The 17,766-nt window shown below is 37.9% G+C and overlaps 1 protein-coding gene across 2 annotated transcripts in view; it reads right to left on the reverse strand.

Annotated features, from left to right (window-relative positions):
• The window catches only part of ANK2 (ankyrin 2), a gene marked incomplete at both ends in the record, with an annotated part of 247,348 nt that overhangs the window by 62,547 nt on the left and 167,035 nt on the right, over positions 1–17,766 (reverse strand). For both annotated transcript variants that reach the window (XM_080697143.1, XM_080697142.1), the window contains 4 exons: positions 837–872; positions 7,830–7,933; positions 8,518–8,620; positions 15,784–15,928. In XM_080697143.1, the coding sequence (XP_080553269.1) occupies positions 837–872; positions 7,830–7,933; positions 8,518–8,620; positions 15,784–15,928 (388 nt within the window). The remainder of the gene's footprint in view (positions 1–836; positions 873–7,829; positions 7,934–8,517; positions 8,621–15,783; positions 15,929–17,766) is intronic.

The raw sequence follows: 17,766 nt of genomic DNA on the forward strand, positions 1-17,766 counted from the left end.
GAAATAATAATGGAAAAATGGCCTTTAAATAGGTAGCTCAAATTTGTCAAAAAAACAACAATCATTTATCAATCTCTGTGTTCATGTAGAGAAAGATAATATTTAGTAGATGTTTGAGAGAAAGTAAAACGATAGATATTTTCAAAAATGATACTATAACACTGTCCTATTTGTAGACTGATAATCTGTAGTATATATAATAAAACACTACCATCAGCAGTGTAAAGGGAATCTTTAAAAATAACTTTAAGTAACATAGAATGATCACTATTTTTAGAATGCCGACTAAAAGCGTTCTATAACACAATTCCCAAAATAGCAAAAGTTTGCGCCTAAAGTAGTACTAGCAAAAAATGCACTATTTATATGCTTTTAGCCTTTGGCTCACCTAGAATATGGTGAAAGCAAACAAAACCAACACCAAAAAAAAAAAAAAAGTCATGCTAAGTGCCATTTAAAGTCATAACCTTTAATAAAACTCTAAAATAGCTCAACCAATTTGCATAATTGTGGGGAACAGTTTTTTAGCTCTGCACAGCACTTTTTCTCACAAAAGAAGATGTGGAGATCCATGACCAAGACAGAAAGTCCATATTCATTTTGGCACGGCCCCACCTAATTTCCACTGACATTAAACATGGCTGCTTTCCCTCTGCAGAAAGAAGGAAATAGAGCAATTCTTATGATTTGGAGAACATCACCCTGTGTATGTGTTTGGCTGGGGTCTTCAACACTAAAGCATCCTGACGGGGGTGTGGATTTTATGCAGAAGGAGATGGTAAGAGGGAGAGAGGAAGAGGCAACATGTTCAGAGAAGAAATTATGCAGAAGTTCACCTGCTGCTGTCACGGTCAAGACATGGAGAAGTGCGGCTGCAATAGAATAGATACTTTAGCACAGAGAAAGAATGGATAAAGTGAAATATAAAGAATGAAACCCGAAGTGACTTTCAACTAGAATATATAACTTATATACCAATACAGTATTCATTGAAAAAAGGATGGAAATACAAATGAGATACAGTTCTATGCAAATGCTAAGAGAAGAACATGACCTGTGGGGTTGGCAGTGCTCCCAGTTTAGGAAACTGCAGATGTTAGAAAATCAGTATGTATAGATTTGTAGCTTTATTCAATATTGGTTCAAAAATTTTTTTAAATACCCCCAAATCAAGGGGTATTACAATGAAAAAGTCATTGATTTGATGGACATAGTCTTAAAGCTTTTTGTTTGTACTTCTAACATTTTGTTTAGTTTTGTTTTGTTTTGCGGGTCTGGGGATGGAACCCAGGGACATTTGACCTCTGAGCTACACCCCCTGCCCTACTTTTTATTCTTTTTTTTTTTTTTTTTTGAAACAGGGTCTCACTAAGTTGCAATGGGCCTCACTAAGTAGCTGAGGCTGGCCGCAAACCGCGATCCTCCGGTCTCAGCCTCCTGAATGCTGGGATTACAAGCGTGCGCCACCACACCCGGCTTCTAATATTTTTTAAGTAATGATAATGCCCTTTTGATCTATCACTAAAGAAAAGCAATTAAAAGTATAGCTTCAGTGACAAACAGTAGCAAAAACTCTAATACAGAAGAGATAACATTTATACCTTCTAGTAGATACCAAAAAACTGTGCAAAGTCTTAGCACTCTTTCAGAACTTCATTCCTGGCTTTGGCAATGGCAGTCTTCCTCACCAGAGCCAACATCCAGTCCCACTTCATGGACCTCCCTTCATTCCTCCTCTGCCTGACTCCGCTCTTCCTCAAAACACTTAGTGAGTTTTCACGTGGCTCACTGGTGTTTTCAGTGTTTATTGACACATAGAAATTTCCATGTTAATGAACCAGAAATCCAATCTTACAAAACAGCTGTTTTGCGTCTTATAAAACCATTTTCTTCCTCCAAAAAATTGCGCCTACATGTATCTAAAAGAAACTCTAAAGTGTTATGAACAAGTAAATTAAATTAACTGCTATAAGTACTTAAATGTTTATATTGTGAAGTAAGAAACAGACTTTGCTTTCTTATGCCCCAACCCATTATTTGAATAAATATCTTCAACATATTTTAAAAATAGACTCTGTTCTTTAGAGTAGAAGGTTCACAGCAAAACTGTCTTCAATGTAATTTTATGAAGAAGTTCCTTAAAGGATCTATTTATATGGACTTACATTACTGTGGTATGTTATTCCATAATATTATGAGTTGACATTTATTATTTATTTATTTATTTATTTATTTATATTTTTATGTGGAACATATTGAAAATGGCATACATTCAGACTGTGCTTGGTGCCCTCTCCTTTCCCTCCCCACTGCAACAGTGAGTGTCCAGGTTGACCATGCTACATTCATACTTTTACACATATTTGAATTTAGCTCCTCCCTTAATCAACCTCAGCCTTCTTCCTCTCCTACCCTTCCATTCTAGCTTTGCTGAGGTTTCCTCTCCATTACCTGGAGTCCTTCTGGTATTCCTAATACTCCCAAGTTTGGGCATATTAGAGAAAACATATGTCCTTTCTCTTTCTATGCTTGGCTGATCTCACTTAACATAATGTTCTCCAGGTCTTTCCATTTTCTTGCGAATGACCTAATTTTCTTCTTCTTTATAGCTGAGTAGAATTCCATTGTGTGTATTTCCCACAATTTTGCAATTCATTCATCTGTTGATGGAGAACTAGGTTGCTTCCATATTTTGGCTATTACAAATTGTGCTGCATGAGTTGACATTTAATTGATGACATCTGGCCATTAAAACACTATAAAAATAAAGAGTTGGAATAGCAATATTAAAAATTAGTTACAAAGCTGACAGTTGGTAGCCTGCTGGAACGTGGTGTTTGGATCTTACCTAGCACCTTTGATTCTCTGGATGTTCTTCCTTTGTGGTACTAGGGATGGAACCCAGGGGCATTTGCCTCCAAGCTATACCCCCCAGGGCTATTTTTTATTCTTTATTTTGAAATAGGGTTTTACTGAGTTGCAAAGAGCCTCACCAAGTAGCTGAGGCTGTCTGCAAACCACGATCCTCCTGTTCCAGCCTCCCAGATGCTGGGATCACAAGCGTGCGCCACCACGCCCGGCTCAGGACTTCCTTCTTACTCACCATTGTTGAGAAACTTAGTAGCAGAATGCACTGTTAAAGTTTTAAGATAATGACAACTCTGAATTTTTAATTATCTTGATTTACACTTAAGGACATGTAAGTAAATTTAAACGATAAAATATGGGTAATAAAATTGTGATTATATCTGTTAATTCGTTATGCATTAATGAACTGAAGAAGAATTGTAAAAGCCCAAGCTTCTGTTGGTATGATCATAAGTTAGGGTGCTAGAAATAACTGCTTGTTAGATTCACTGTGAATCAGTAAGGCAACTCTTTAAGAGCAACAAAAAATATTACTGTGAGTCTTTTGCCAGATATTGGCTATAACTATTAGGTAGAGAAGAGTGTTTAAATCACTATACCTATTCCCCTCTAGGCATGGGCATTATTAGTCTTTGAAAACATGGATTAGAGGTAAAATAAAACCACCAATATTGCTTACTGATAGAAGCTGCAGCTTTTATAATCTCAAATACTTTATTAAATTTAATAGACACAAATCAGTGGCATGTTCACAAAAAACTAACTTGGCTTTTTCTGTATCAAAAAGTTATGTTTTTTTCTTATATTTTGGGACAGTTTTAAAGTTGCTTAAGAATTCATCCAATCAATTAAACAGAAACTCAGGTCCCCGAAAGAGCTACTACTCTATTGAGTATAAAATTACAGTCTATTATTTATTATTGTTACAAGTTATGGTCTGATCAATCTTTTTTTTCCAGTACTGGGGATGGAACCCAAGGGCATTCTACCTCTGAGCTACACTCCCAGCCCTAATTTTTATTCTTTATTTTGAAACAGGATCTCACTAAGTTGCAGAGGGCCTCACTAAGTCGCTGAGGCTGGCCGTGAACCGTGATCCTCCTGTCTCAGCCTCCCAAATGCTGGGATTACAAGTGTGTGCCACAACATCTGGCTATCTGATCAATCTTGATGAATCTTTTTGACATACATTAATATATCATGGTAGTTTTCAAACACCGTAAGACTCAGTTGCTTTAAATCAAGTTTTCAAGGATAATATACCTTACTAATAGAGTCATCTGGGACTCTGTTTGTCCAAATACTATAGTAGAGACACTAGCAGACAGTAAATTACCTAATAAAAATAACAAGTTAAATGTTAACATTGTGAAAGGAACTACTTTGGTATTGTCATTTAGAAAATTCAGAATACATTCTGTTTAACTGATTTGCAATTTATGGAAAATTTGTATTGTGTATATAGTGATTGTATAAGTATGAATGACTACAATTTATTGTGTACTTATTCTTTCTAGGCAAATGCTGATTATTTTAAAATCATTTAATTTTTAAAAATCTCCTTTGCACTCAATAACATAATAATCTTGTTACAGAGAGGTAAAATTGAAACTTAGAGATTTTACATAACTTGTGCCTAGTATCACATTTTGACTATCAGTGTCAGGATCTGAATTTTGACAAGTGATGACAACAAAATATACTTTGAGCCATCGTGTTTCTTACTCGTCCACAGATTGTCTTCCAACTTGAAAGGACAAGAGCTAGGTGTGTTTGTTAAAGGTAGGGGCAGGGTCTTATCTACTTCCCTTGGTGTCTGGCACAATGTCTGGTACTGTGGAGAATTCTACAAACGTGTGAAGAATTAATCCATAAGGGAATGGAAGAGATAAAGGATGTTTGAGAGAATCGGTATACATTAATTAACTAAGGTTCATATTAATCAAGGCTTTACTAACAATATGTACAATCTGCACTCGGAAAATAGCAACACTAGGGTCCTGACAACAAAGATGCTAACATAATAGAGCTCGGATGAGGCTCAGGTATCAGTGTTTTTTAAAGGTCCCAGGTGATTCTACTTAGGACCAGAGTTGACTTAAAGTCAATGATAAGTACTTGGAATTTGAAGAAAAATTAGTTTATGGAGACTATGGCTTCTAAAGAACCTTTTCTGAAGTGATTAATTTTTAATCACTAAATGCTGTTGGTTCATTCGAATTACAACTATTATTGCTTATAGGTGTTGTCTAGTTTGGTGCAAGTGGTATGATATTGATGTACTTAAACTGAATATAGTATTGCCTTTGATAATTAAAGAAGTGTGTGTGTGTGTGTGTGTGTGTGTGTGTGTGTGTGTGTGTGTTACTGGGATTGAACCCCGGGGCATTATACCTCTAAACTATACCATGGCCATAGAAGGACTGTTTTAAAATACAGTAGTATTTTGAAAGTAGTATTGTGAAAGGAACTACTTTGGTATTGTCATTTAGAAAATTCAGAATACATTCTGTTTAACTGATTTGCAATTTATGGAAAACTTGTATTGTGCATATAGGGATTGTATAAGTATGAATGACTACAATTTATTGTGTACTTATTCAAAATACTACCGTATTTTGAAACAGTCATTCTATGTTACTTAAAAGCTATTAGGTACTGCTGGTTTCAACCCTGCGATCTTCCTGTCTCAGCTTCCCAAGTACTGGAACAACAGGTGTATTACACTGCACCCAGCTTAAAGAACTTCCTTAAGGATTCCTTTTCTCAGTACTTGGGAAGCTGAGACAGGAGGATGACAGGTTCAAGGACAGCATGGTAACTTACCAAAACCCTGCTTCAAAACAAGAAGAGGCTGGAGGTGTATGTAGCTCAGAGGTAGAATGTCCCTGGGTTCAATTCCCCAAACCCCAGTAACACACACACACACACACACACACACACACACACACACACACACAAATTATTTTTTATTATAGAGCACTTGTCTACTTGTCTACCCCGGCAATGCCCAGGGTTCAATCCCAAGTATCACAAAAACAAACAAATTAGAAGATTTCCTTTTATATGTGATCATTTGAAAATTGAACTATTACCACAATACTGACTCTTTTAAAGATTCAGCTACAAATAGTCTATTATATTTTACCTAAAATAATCTCATCACTTTGTAGAGTGGAGATGGACTTTAATCATAGTGTCTGGCTCGTGACAGATTATCCTTTAATCTGCTGGGTGGGTCAACTTTCTTTTCTTTTTTACTCATCATTATTGAGAAACTTAGAAGCAAAATGCAATGTCATGGTTTCTGTGAGATTTATTTTTTATTTTTTTTTTGGTGGTACTGGGGTTCCTGGAAGCCCTTCTACCTCCGGGCTACACTCCCAGGCCTATTTTTACATTTTTTTTTTTAATTTGGAAACAGGGTCTCCTAAGCCAGTGCGCGCGGCTGGCTTCGAACCTGCGCGATCCTCCTGTCTCTGCCTCCCAAGCGCGGGGATTACAAGCGTGCGCCACCACGCCAGGCTTTCTGTGAGATTTATAACTGTGAGATTTTAATTATCTCACTTTACGCTTAAAAATATATAAGTAAATTTGGATGAAGCTTAATTTATTGTTTTTTAATATTCCCTTGAATAACTCCTATAATCAGAAACTAGCTTTAGTTATTTAACATGGAAAATATTATGGTTATTTTCACTACTGATGAAATTTTATAATATATGGCTTTATTTTATATATTAGACTAAGAAGCTCAAAGTGTTTACTAAAATACCTTGGAAAGCTTTCCAGAAAGAAGACTATTTTCGAGTAGAAAAAGCAGCCGGGCGTGGTGGCACACGCTTGTAATCCCAGCATTCAGGAGGCTGAGACTGGAGGATCGCGGTTTGTGGACAGCATCAGCTGCTTAGTGAGGCCCTCTGCAATTCAGCGAGACCCGGTTTCAAAATAAAGAATAAAAAATAGGGCTGGGGGTGTAGCTCGGAGGTTGAATGCCCCTGGGTTCCATCCCCAGACCCACAAAAAAAAAAAAAAAAGAGAGTAGAAAAAACAAGAAAGGGTATGCTACTCAAAATAGTCCTGGAAATTATGAAAAAAAAAAAAAGTTTGGCCTAATAACTTAAGCCAAATGATTCCATTTGTTAAATAAAATATGAGAGAACTTTAAAATCTAATTAAATATAAATATGGGAATTTTATGTATAGTTATATTACTATATTATCTGATGCTACTAAAATATAAGGAAAAAATCAATGGAATAGTGTTACAATTTAATGCCCCTTAAGACATTTGTTTTATACATAATTTAATTCTTATACCTTAAGAACAACTTCAGGCATGTTTGAAGAAAGAACTCAATATCCTATTTTTTTAAGTGAGTTAATACAAGCAGGCAGTGCTGCTTAAACTGTGTCAGTCATACTCCGGGTATCTTAAGACAACTGAGAGGCCGACCTGTGGTGTTCAAGCTTCCCTTTTTATTTATATCCCAGTTCAAGCAATAATAAACTAATCTGTATATTTGTGGGATTAAAATTCTGTAAACATTCCTTTAAATGTGTTAAAATGTAAGCAAAAGCATTTATTTCAAAGAGCCATCAGTTAATCTTAGCAAATAGAAACGTTCCAGAAAGCAGCTAATCCAGCCTCTCTTTTCAGGATGTCTGAAGGACGATAAGGAGGCCACCAGAATAATCCTGCTTAGTTAGCAAGCTGTTTGACGCAATTCTACTAAATACTTTAAAACAATGGCCAGTTTTCTATGTTTAATTCTACTCTTTTCGTTGTTTTAATGTGTAGATAGGGTCTGTTGGATGAAGCAATGTTATTTACAAGTTAAAACAAAGGTCACCTCCCACTGTAAACTAGCCATCAGCCAGAGTTTCTGGACAAAGCTGTGATTTTTCACTCCCATCTCTTTTTACCTCTTGATCTGGATACATAATATTGATTCACTCACCCTGAATGAATAGGGCTGGAAGAAAGAGCCACGTTGTCTAAATTCTCAGTGCCCCAGCTGAGACGATAAGAATTCCTTTCTGCTTCCTTGGCTAGAGTTGACACCTAAACACAAAGAACTGAACTTAATAAAAAATAGTGTGCCTCAATTAAAGCAAAACATAATAAAATCTGAAAAGCGGCATCACAAGGAGGCGGTACTTCCTGGAAAAACTTTCATTTCAAAGTACAAATTCAAAGCATTTAAAGTAAATCTTATAATTCATTCCTTTTTAAGTTATAGTATTGATCAAAGACCACTTGTATAATTCCCTTTGAAGAGAGTAGGTGTCCATCTGCTTTCCTTTATTCAATCCACTGAAAGTGATAAAATCATACCCCAAATAAAAGTATCCTAGAATAAACTTTCAGCGTTGTGTTCATAGTTAACAATTTTAAATATTGAAAGATACATTTTAACATGCACCATTTATCCTATACTATGAAAGCATCCCATCTCTTAGCCTGGCTTGTCAACTAAATTAAAATATATATATATATATATATATATATATATATATATATATATATATATATATATATTTAGACTAAATTAAAAATATTTTTTTAGATGAAAAGTTTTCTCAGGACATTGCTAGCATGTTTAAAACTGTCCAGAAAACAAAGACACGATGGCAAAAGTCACATACCTGATGGCTGGGGATCACGACTGTGTCGTCAATCATGGCACTGTCTCTCACGTAGGATGCATGGCTCAGGGTGTGCGACCTGTCAGAACTGAAGGATCGGAGGCTGGTAGGTTGGCAGGAGGCCATGGTCATATACACAGCAGCGCAGGGTTGGGAGAATGAGGTGATGTGCCGAGCGGGGAGTGAAGAAAGCGTGCTATTAGCTGACAGTGCAACTTCCAGGGGACCCAGGGCTCTGCATCGTCCTGACTCTGCCCAGCAGCTAAACTAACACGTCCTGTGACTGGTTCCTACCACTCAATGGTAAGGACACAAGGGAGTCCAGAAGTTAAAACTTGATACTCCTAATCTGATTCATTTTCTTCCCCGAAATGTTTGAAACCAGCAACTGCACTTTATTCACTGCCAGTACAAGAAATTCACACAGGACATAATTCCAGGATAAATGGCTGAAATCTGTGTCAAATGTTAATCTCCCTGCCTGCAAATAAGAAAAAGAGTAGAGGGAAAGTAGAAAGCCCTCACAGAGAAGAACAAAACGCAAGTGCAGGTTTCGCTTTCGGTCATTATTTCCCATTCTCTCTGCGTGCCCTCTCTCCTCCTCTCCATACAGTGGATGATGGTGGCTGCCGCACCCCTGGAAGGCACAGAGTGAGCGGCGCTGTGGCCAGAGGTGAGCTTCCTGCGGAAGTGGAGTTCCTGTTTGTCCTGGTGACTCCACAATGCTATTATTTCAGAGGAGAGCACTGTCCCCTTTGCATGTCCAGTGTGTAGTGAGTGAAGCGCCAGTGAAGTGTCGGTTGCCATGGAGATGAGATGCACGAGCACAGAAGCTGTTTCTAAGCACCAGCCCGAACAGAACACAGACACGCTTGCCAGCACAAAGACAAATTGCCAATGAACACTGACCAAAACTGAGGTTTGCCTTCAAAATGGGATGTAGGCCTAGTTAACCAGAGCTTTAATTTTTTTTTAATTTTTGATGTGGGAACTAGGGTTTGAACTCAAAGGCACTCTACCTCTGAGTTATACCTCCAGCCCATTTTATTTTGTATTTGAAATAGGATCCCCTTAAATTGCTGAGGTTGGCCTTGAACCTGTGATCCTACTGTCTCAGCCTCCCAAGTACTGGGATTACAGGTGTGCACCACTGCACCTGATTTACATTTCTGATGAAGCCGAGTCTTCAAGTTTTGAGTTATATACTCAAATGTGATGGATACAATTCAATGTTTGCCTACATGTAATTTATTACTTCTTAATTCGTACAAAGAAATGACAAATCAGTTGATGTCTTAAATAATGTACTGTATATATGCAGATTTTATATATATCAATCCAAAAATTAAAGATCTTCATTCAAAATATTAGCCCAAACCCCATCGGTAGGGAAAAAAAAAAAGAAATGCAAGTTTTCAAAATACTGATAGAAGCAAACTTGACTTATAGCTAGTCGGTATTTGGCCAGTGAAGCACTATAGAATTATGGACTGAATAGCGATTTAGCATATTTATTAGTAAAAACTCTTTTAATTATGCAAACACATGTGTACAATTTAGTTAAGTCATAAACTATCATCTTCGTGAGGCATTAGAGCCAACTTCGTCTCTAAAGAAATCAGCCCTTTAATCCACCCATTTTGCAGGTAGATTTGTAAACCTTATATCCTAGAGGGTAAGTGAGATGAGGCAAAGGAACCGATCGCTTAACCTATGCATTTATACCTACATAAATCTATAGGTTAAATATAAATCTATGTGCTTATTACAAAATGAATCTAAATATAATCGGAAATTAGCTGCTGTTTGTTACATAGGCTCTTGGAGCAGATCGAGGCTCCTGACACAGCTGAGGTAGGAGCAGCTTGTATAATCTAGTAAATTCATCACTAGAGGCAGCTTATGCTGCAGCTGGTTTTATAGTTGTGCCATGGTGTGTGTGTGCGTGTGTGCGTGTGTGCGTGTGTGTGTGTGTGTGTGTGTGCATGTGCGTGTTATTGGGGACTGAACCCAGGGACATTATACCTCTAAACTACACCCCAACCTTTTTGTTTTATTTTATTTTTTAATTTTGAAGCAGGGCCTCACTAAATGGCCAAGGCAGGCTTCAAACCTTTGATCCTCCTATTTCAACCTCTCAAGTACTGGGATCACAGGTGAGCTCCACCATGCTGGCATGGCACTGTCATCTAATAGTAGACTCAAATGCCATATGTATATCATTAATAGGATATAGGCTTCTGTGAGTAATCTTGACTTAATCTTGAATTTCAGTTTGGAACAGGGATCAGATTATCAGAAGAAGGGTCTTTAATCTCAGCAAATAAACTGATGGAGTAAAAAAATCTTTTCCTTTTCCCTTTTTTTGTTTTTGTGGTACTGAGGTGGAACTCAGGGGCTTTTCTACCTCCAGGCTATCCTCCCAGACCTATTTTATACTTTATTTGGAAACAGGGTCTCACTAAGTTGCTGAGAGCCTCACTAAGTAGCCGAGGCTGGCTTTGAACCTGTGCGATCCTCCTGTCTCAGCCTCCCAAGCACGGGGATTACAAGTGTGCGCCACCACGCCCAGCTTAAACCTTTTCCTTGTTTTAAACCATAAAGGTAGCAAAGGTTCCTGTGGCCGCACCCATACCAGACAGCACCGTCTGCAGCTCCTAAATGCAATTCTTTTTTATTTGTTCTGAATTTGGCCAAGAAAGGGAAAACAGAAGACCCAATGCCTTGAAATGATGTAACCTGTCTACGGGCTTAATAGTCTTTCACCATCAAATGGTTTCTGTTGAACTCAAATTTGTTAATTACAAAATCTCTTTTCATAACTTTGGATTTTAAAGGCCCAGATTATGATTTTACACATTTAAAGGAGCTAGATGTAAAAAAAAAAATACACAAGAAGCAAGAAGCTTTTTGGTACATGACTAGAAATCAATGCTCAAAAGAGCAAAGGGAGGCAGCATCACTAGGTAAAACTGACCCTTATGAGCATCACCGAGTAACAGAAATGCTGGCCTCCAAGGGTAAATGCTCACACTGAACAAAACAGGCGATAAATATACTCAGATAAAAAGTGGTGACATGGCTGTGAGGGAAGATTAAAAAAAAAAGAAAGTGACAAAGTGACATGCAACCACAAAGAGGTGATTAGGGTAGAGAGGAAAGATATTAGACTATGTAGACAGAATGTGAAAAGCTGCACAGAGAGGAAGGAGATGGACACACTGCAACTATACGCCTAAGTATGTGTGCATGGACTTTATTCTAGCTCACTGTCTGCTGCCTTCAGAAATGCTAATTGGATATTCAATCAGTATTTATAGTTTTGAATTTATCTGTTTTTCTATGATAAGTTGTATATAAAACTACATAAAACATATATATGTTATTATATGGTATATGATAACATCTCTATAGAGGTAAAAAATTTTTTACCTGTTTATCTGCTTAAATGGAAGGAATATCATTGGGACAGTCTAACAGCAAAGAAATGATTCTCTCTGAAGAAATAATAATCAGCACAAAGTTCTAGAATAATTCAAGTTTCTGGATCAAAACTTGTTCATCCTGATTTAAAACACTAGAGACAAGTTTAAATATTATGCAACAGGGTTGCCTTTTTTCCTTGAAGTCAGCGGCCTCCTGTTCAGCTAATATATATATTAAATAACATCTCTATTAGAGGTATAAATTTTTACTTGTTTATCTAGGGAATTGTAAGCTTTAGGTGCCAAGAGTTTTGTTGTACACTCTATTTATACTTTTTCCACTATAGTGCAACTGCTTTATGGACTTATTTTTGGTAGTTTGAAATGTAAGTTTATTGAAAAGTAGTATAATTACTATCTTAGCAAACTGCAATATTTATTAGACATTCACTTACAGAATTTTAAACCCTATCAAACAAGTGAAGATGCAAAAATTTCAATGTTTGTTCTAACTATGGTTCATTATTATTTGGAGTTTTACATTAAATTTGGAAAGCATTTTAATTCGTAAGCATAAATAATAAAATAAAATGAATGCAAAATCCAACTAATCAGAACACTTGGTTGTGTTTTTGTTCAACAAACACTGAGTTGTATATAGTTTTATTCTACTTCATCTATGTACATTTTTGGCATCAGAATCTTTTCTTTCTCCAACTATTACATATGTGGATTAGTTTAGTTTACTCTCTGTTAACCACAAGGTGGAGCTCTGACAGTTGAATTAAAGTCCAACCTGGGTCATGTCACAGATGTTAATTCCATAAATAGATTTATCTTTTCTAACTTAGTTTTCAGTTTAGTACAACAATCCAAATTTGAAAATACATCCATAATTCTAGAATATAAGGACCTCTCGCAAACACATGTGCACACATGGGCAGTGAGCAGGGAGACGTGGAGGCATGCAGGAAGGCCGTGTCCTCATGCTGGGTAATACCTACCTGGGCACGGTACTACCGAGAGCATACCAAATAAATAATGAAAAGGGAAAATGGTTACCAAAAAAAGGTGGCTGGTGCTGAGCTGCCTAAGCAAAATAAAAGGAACAAGAAAACCATGGAAATGAGATCTTGCCTACAGCTGCACTTTGCAGGCCGTGAATATAGCTGGTGCTCTGAAAACACACACATGAATCTGGAGAACAGAGCGTGTCTTGTTAGTTTTGTGTCCCCTGTCTTTAAATGCTGGTGAGTATTCTGTTTGAAAAGGAGGCATCAAACCATCCAACCCTGTTTCATAGAAAGTACATTCTAAATTCTTCCTCAACTCAAGTACTTTGAAAGAAAGTCAAAGGTCAGAATCAGGCACTTATTTTTAATATAAGAGATCATGCCCAAACGAAGGCTTTTTGGCTGACAACAACATGATTATTCATAAATTATTATACATTCAGGCACTTTCTTTGCAGTACTGGGGGTTGAACTCAGGGGCATTCTACCTCCGAACGACACCCGCAGCCCTGTTTTTTACTCTTTATTTGAAAACAGGGTCTCACTGAGTTAGTTGCAAAGGGCTCACTAAATAGCTGAGGCTGGTCGCAAACCGCAACCCTCCTGTCTCAGTCTCCCAAACGCTGGGATTACAAGCGTGCGCCACCACGCCCGGCTTCATGCACTTTTTAAAACTTCCTTTTACTGAAACTTTTAAGTCTTAAGACTCTCAGGCTATCAATTCCAAATCTATCAGTGAATCAAAATAAGATCTGATCAGTATATGGGACACTGACCCTGTCACCTCCTCACCTTCTTACCTCCCAAGGAGATCCTCCTTCTGAATCCTGATTCCAGGTCACCCTCTAGCTAAGCCACTGAGGCCAAGGAATCAACTTAATCTCCTTCTTCCACCACCCCACAATATCCATCACCAAATCTGGCTAATTTCACCTCTTAGATAGGTCTCAAATCTTTCACTGCTGAAATTCTCTCCATGACTGCCACCAAGGACAGAATTTAAGTCCTCTCAGAACCACCGCAAATAATACCATTTCAAAAGCCTCTTGAGTGGTGGTAGCTGCTGAGAAACAGCCTGCGACAGCCCCCTAGGTTTAGTTTTTCAGCAGCTGTTAACAGCTGTCCTCTAAAATTTACCCTCCATCTCACTGGCAGAGGGATTCCTCTAAAAAGTAAACATGGTTCCCCTCCTTTACTCTTGAACACCAGCAACACAGCTCTACTGTGCCGCTCACACACATCATGACCTTTCACCTGTGGTGTGCTAAGGCTTTAGAGGCCCCACTCACAACTTTGCCTGCCAGTTTTACTCATCATTCAGCCTTGGTTTGAGCTCTTCTCCCTGGAAAGTTGAGCCACAGGGCTCCAGTGGCCCTCTGTGTACCACCAGCCTAGTCTTTCTCCCATCCTGATAGCGATGGAATTAGTGAGCACGTCTTTGTCATGTGGGCTTCTCTAGTACTTACCAAAGGCACACACACACACACACACACACACACACACACACACACACAACATTTCATCCACATAGGATTGTTTAAAAAAAAAAAAGTAGAATGGGGGCAGGGCGTTGCTGCTCAAGGGGAAAGCTCAAGAAATTTTATTTTGCCATTTATCCATTTAGAATCAATTACTCTAGTTTTTATATTGTAAATATGTGAGGTATTCATATAGATTACACAGAGCCAAGTACACACGCCAGCGTGCTAGCAAAAGACATTACAAGATATGGACAAGCGTATGCTTGACCTAAATGAGCAGGCGTTCTTTTGAGGATGTCTATACTCAACATCCCTCAACAAATAATAAGCACTAGTTGTACAAGTTATAAATAACTCAAAATAACATTGATCATATATTTCAGAATAATACATAAGCTCTCCAGATTTTTTATAAAAGTGGGGCTCCTACAGATTCTCAGTTTATTTTTCTTATATCAAAATGTTTACAAGATTCCGTTCTTGTTGGGTTTTGTTGTTGTTGTCGTCGTCTTTATTTTGTTTTTGTTTTGGTACTAAGGCTCGGAACCGGGGTGTTGTAGCCCCAAGCTAGACCTCTTTTCCTCTATTTTTTATTTTATTTATTTATTTGTTTATTTATTTTTGTGGGTCTGGAGATGGAACCCAAAGGCATTCGACCTCCAAGCTACAACCCTGCACTATTTTTTAATCTTTATTTTGAAATAGGGTCTCACTGAGTTGCAGAGGGCCTAACTAAGTAGCTGAGGCTGTCCATGAACCACGATCCTCAATCTTCCAGTCTCAGTCTCATGAATGCTGAATTACAAGTGTGCGCCACCACGCCCGGCCTATTTTTTATTTTTTATTTTGAAACAGGGTCTAACTTAGTTGCTGAGGCTGTTCTTGAACCTGTGATGTTCCTGTCTCAACCTCCCAAGTACTGGGATTATAGGCATGTGGTATAGTTTTCTTTTGAATTTGCTTCCTTTTCATTATTCTTCATAACATACTTTAATTTGCAGAAATTATGGCACTACCAAAAAATAGGATTAGAAGGATTTATAGATGTCACTTAGTAAGAGCATATATAATGCAAAACTGCCCTTTAAATTTGCCTAGAGGAAAAAATGGCAGATGCTTAAAAACACAATTAGAGGCAGAAAGGCCTTATCTATAATGGTTCTGCTTCTTAGTAGTTGTCTGATTTTACTAAGTTAGCTGATCTCCCTCCATCTCAGTTTCCTGTTCTGGATAACAGACACTTAACATTGTCAGAGAATCACATTAAATAACTGCATATGCTTTTTTATCATCATAAAAACACACGGACATGTTCTGGCTGACGTCAAGTGTAAGTGTCGCGTGTACCTGTCAGAGCGTCCTCCCTCCAAGCTGTAGCGCAGGTAGTTCATGCCGTCCAGGAACTGACTGCTGGGCAGTGAGTCATCCCCCAGTTCTTTGAGGTCCTCAGGCCTCAGGTACTCGCCCCCGTCACCTGTCATTGTGTCATCCCCTGGAAACCAGCGGAGGAAGGTGAAGAACATTACTTGTTGGATGTGGTATCAAAAGCAAACTGATTACCTTTGCAAAATACATCTGCAAAGCAGCCGGACGTTGATGAAACGCGGAACAACAGAACACAGCAGATTCTTGTGAAGGGCTAGAATGAAGACAACATTCGATCCGTTTTCCTGTTGCATATTCAAAAGACATAATTACCTGAATTCCAATTCTTTTAATAGCTGTCAATTTGGGGTCATTGTATTTTTATCATGAGAGATGGTTTGTAGCTTACACTGTTTAGCTTAATAATTAATCCAATTGTAGACCAGTTGGCTTCTAGCTATAGTTTTAATAATATTTTATATAATGTCTAGTATTAGTGGTTTCTTCATTAATTGGCAATATGATTAAAGGTCTATCGTTTTAAAACAAATATGAAATGTTTGAAATGGGATATTAATATTTTAGAAAACAAAATGCATATTTTAGGAAAGAGCACAATAATTATGTAAGAAAAATTCCAGATGAATTCTAAGAACAGGCGTATGGAAACACAGGCATAGTCTGGTTTGAGTACAAGCCTAAATTATTTTCAGAGTTTTACTAACACTTGGGAAGAGTAAGTGTACACTTTTTTGTGAAAAGGTGATAAGAGTAGTTGAACACAGGATTTGTCCCATACTAATGGATGACTTGAACAAGAAGACAAGAGATATATAAAAGACTAAAAGTCTGCTTTTATACTCTCATGTTCTCTCTTTCCCTCACTATACTATCCTACCTGCAATAATGCCACAATTGATCTTTGCTTACTAACATCAAATTTTTTTTTTTTGCGTGTGTGTGTGTGTGGTACTGGGGTTCCTGGAAGCCCTTCTACCTCCGGGCTACACTCCAGACCTATTTTATACTTTTTTTTTTAATTTTTGGAAACAGGGTCTCTTAAGCCAGCAGGGCTGGCTTCGAAGTAGCACAATCCTCCCATCTCCACCTCCCAAGCTCAGGGATTACAAGCCTGTGCCACCACGCCCGGCAACACCATATTTTTGATACTATCCAAATGAGAGGAGCCTGTTCCTTCTCCAAGTCAAGTTGCTGTTTCATTTCCACTTGCTCCTCCCAGTTTTGCCAGCTCTCAGTGCAACGTCTCAGTAGCCAATGTGGTCATCTCAGTGGTCACAGAGAATGAAAGCAACTCAAAATAAACCTTCATTTCTAGACTGCTAAAATGCCTCAAAACTCCTTAATAAAATAGAACCTGCAATTCATATTTTCTTATTCCATTCATCTTTCCCTCTTGTCACCTCTTGGTGGGGAGAAGGTTTGTAAGGGTAAAGAAAAGAAAGGGAGAGAAAGAAAGACAAGAGAAACTTCCTGGAAGGACCCAAGGTTGAGGAGTCAGCAAAGCCTTACAGTTCTATCTTGCAGAACACGCAAATGAACCACAGGATTCTAACCTCCTCGCATGGGTATGGAATCCTCATAGAAGAAAAAAAGCAAAGGTACATTTTTAATCAAGTAGATCCAATGTTTGCGACTCTGGCAACAAGTCAAGGCATACTTTAAAAACCTCTAATTATACGGAGTTCATGAGACAGTAGATGTCCTTTGCATTCTCCTTTATTCTCTGCATCTGATGATTTTGTTATGATCCTTTCTGCTTAAGATAGCTGTGTTTTGTGTTATTAAAAATGAAGCTTCACCAGGCGTGGTGGTGCACGCTTGTAATCCCCGCGCTTGGGAGGCGGAGACAGGAGGATCACGCAGGTTTATAGTCAGCCTCATTGGCTTAAAGACCCTGTTTCCAAATAAATAAAAAATATAAAATAGGTCTGGGAGTGTAGCCCG

This window comes from Muscardinus avellanarius (genome assembly GCF_963383645.1).
Source record: "Muscardinus avellanarius genome assembly, chromosome: 6".
NCBI lineage: Eukaryota > Metazoa > Chordata > Mammalia > Rodentia > Gliridae > Muscardinus > Muscardinus avellanarius.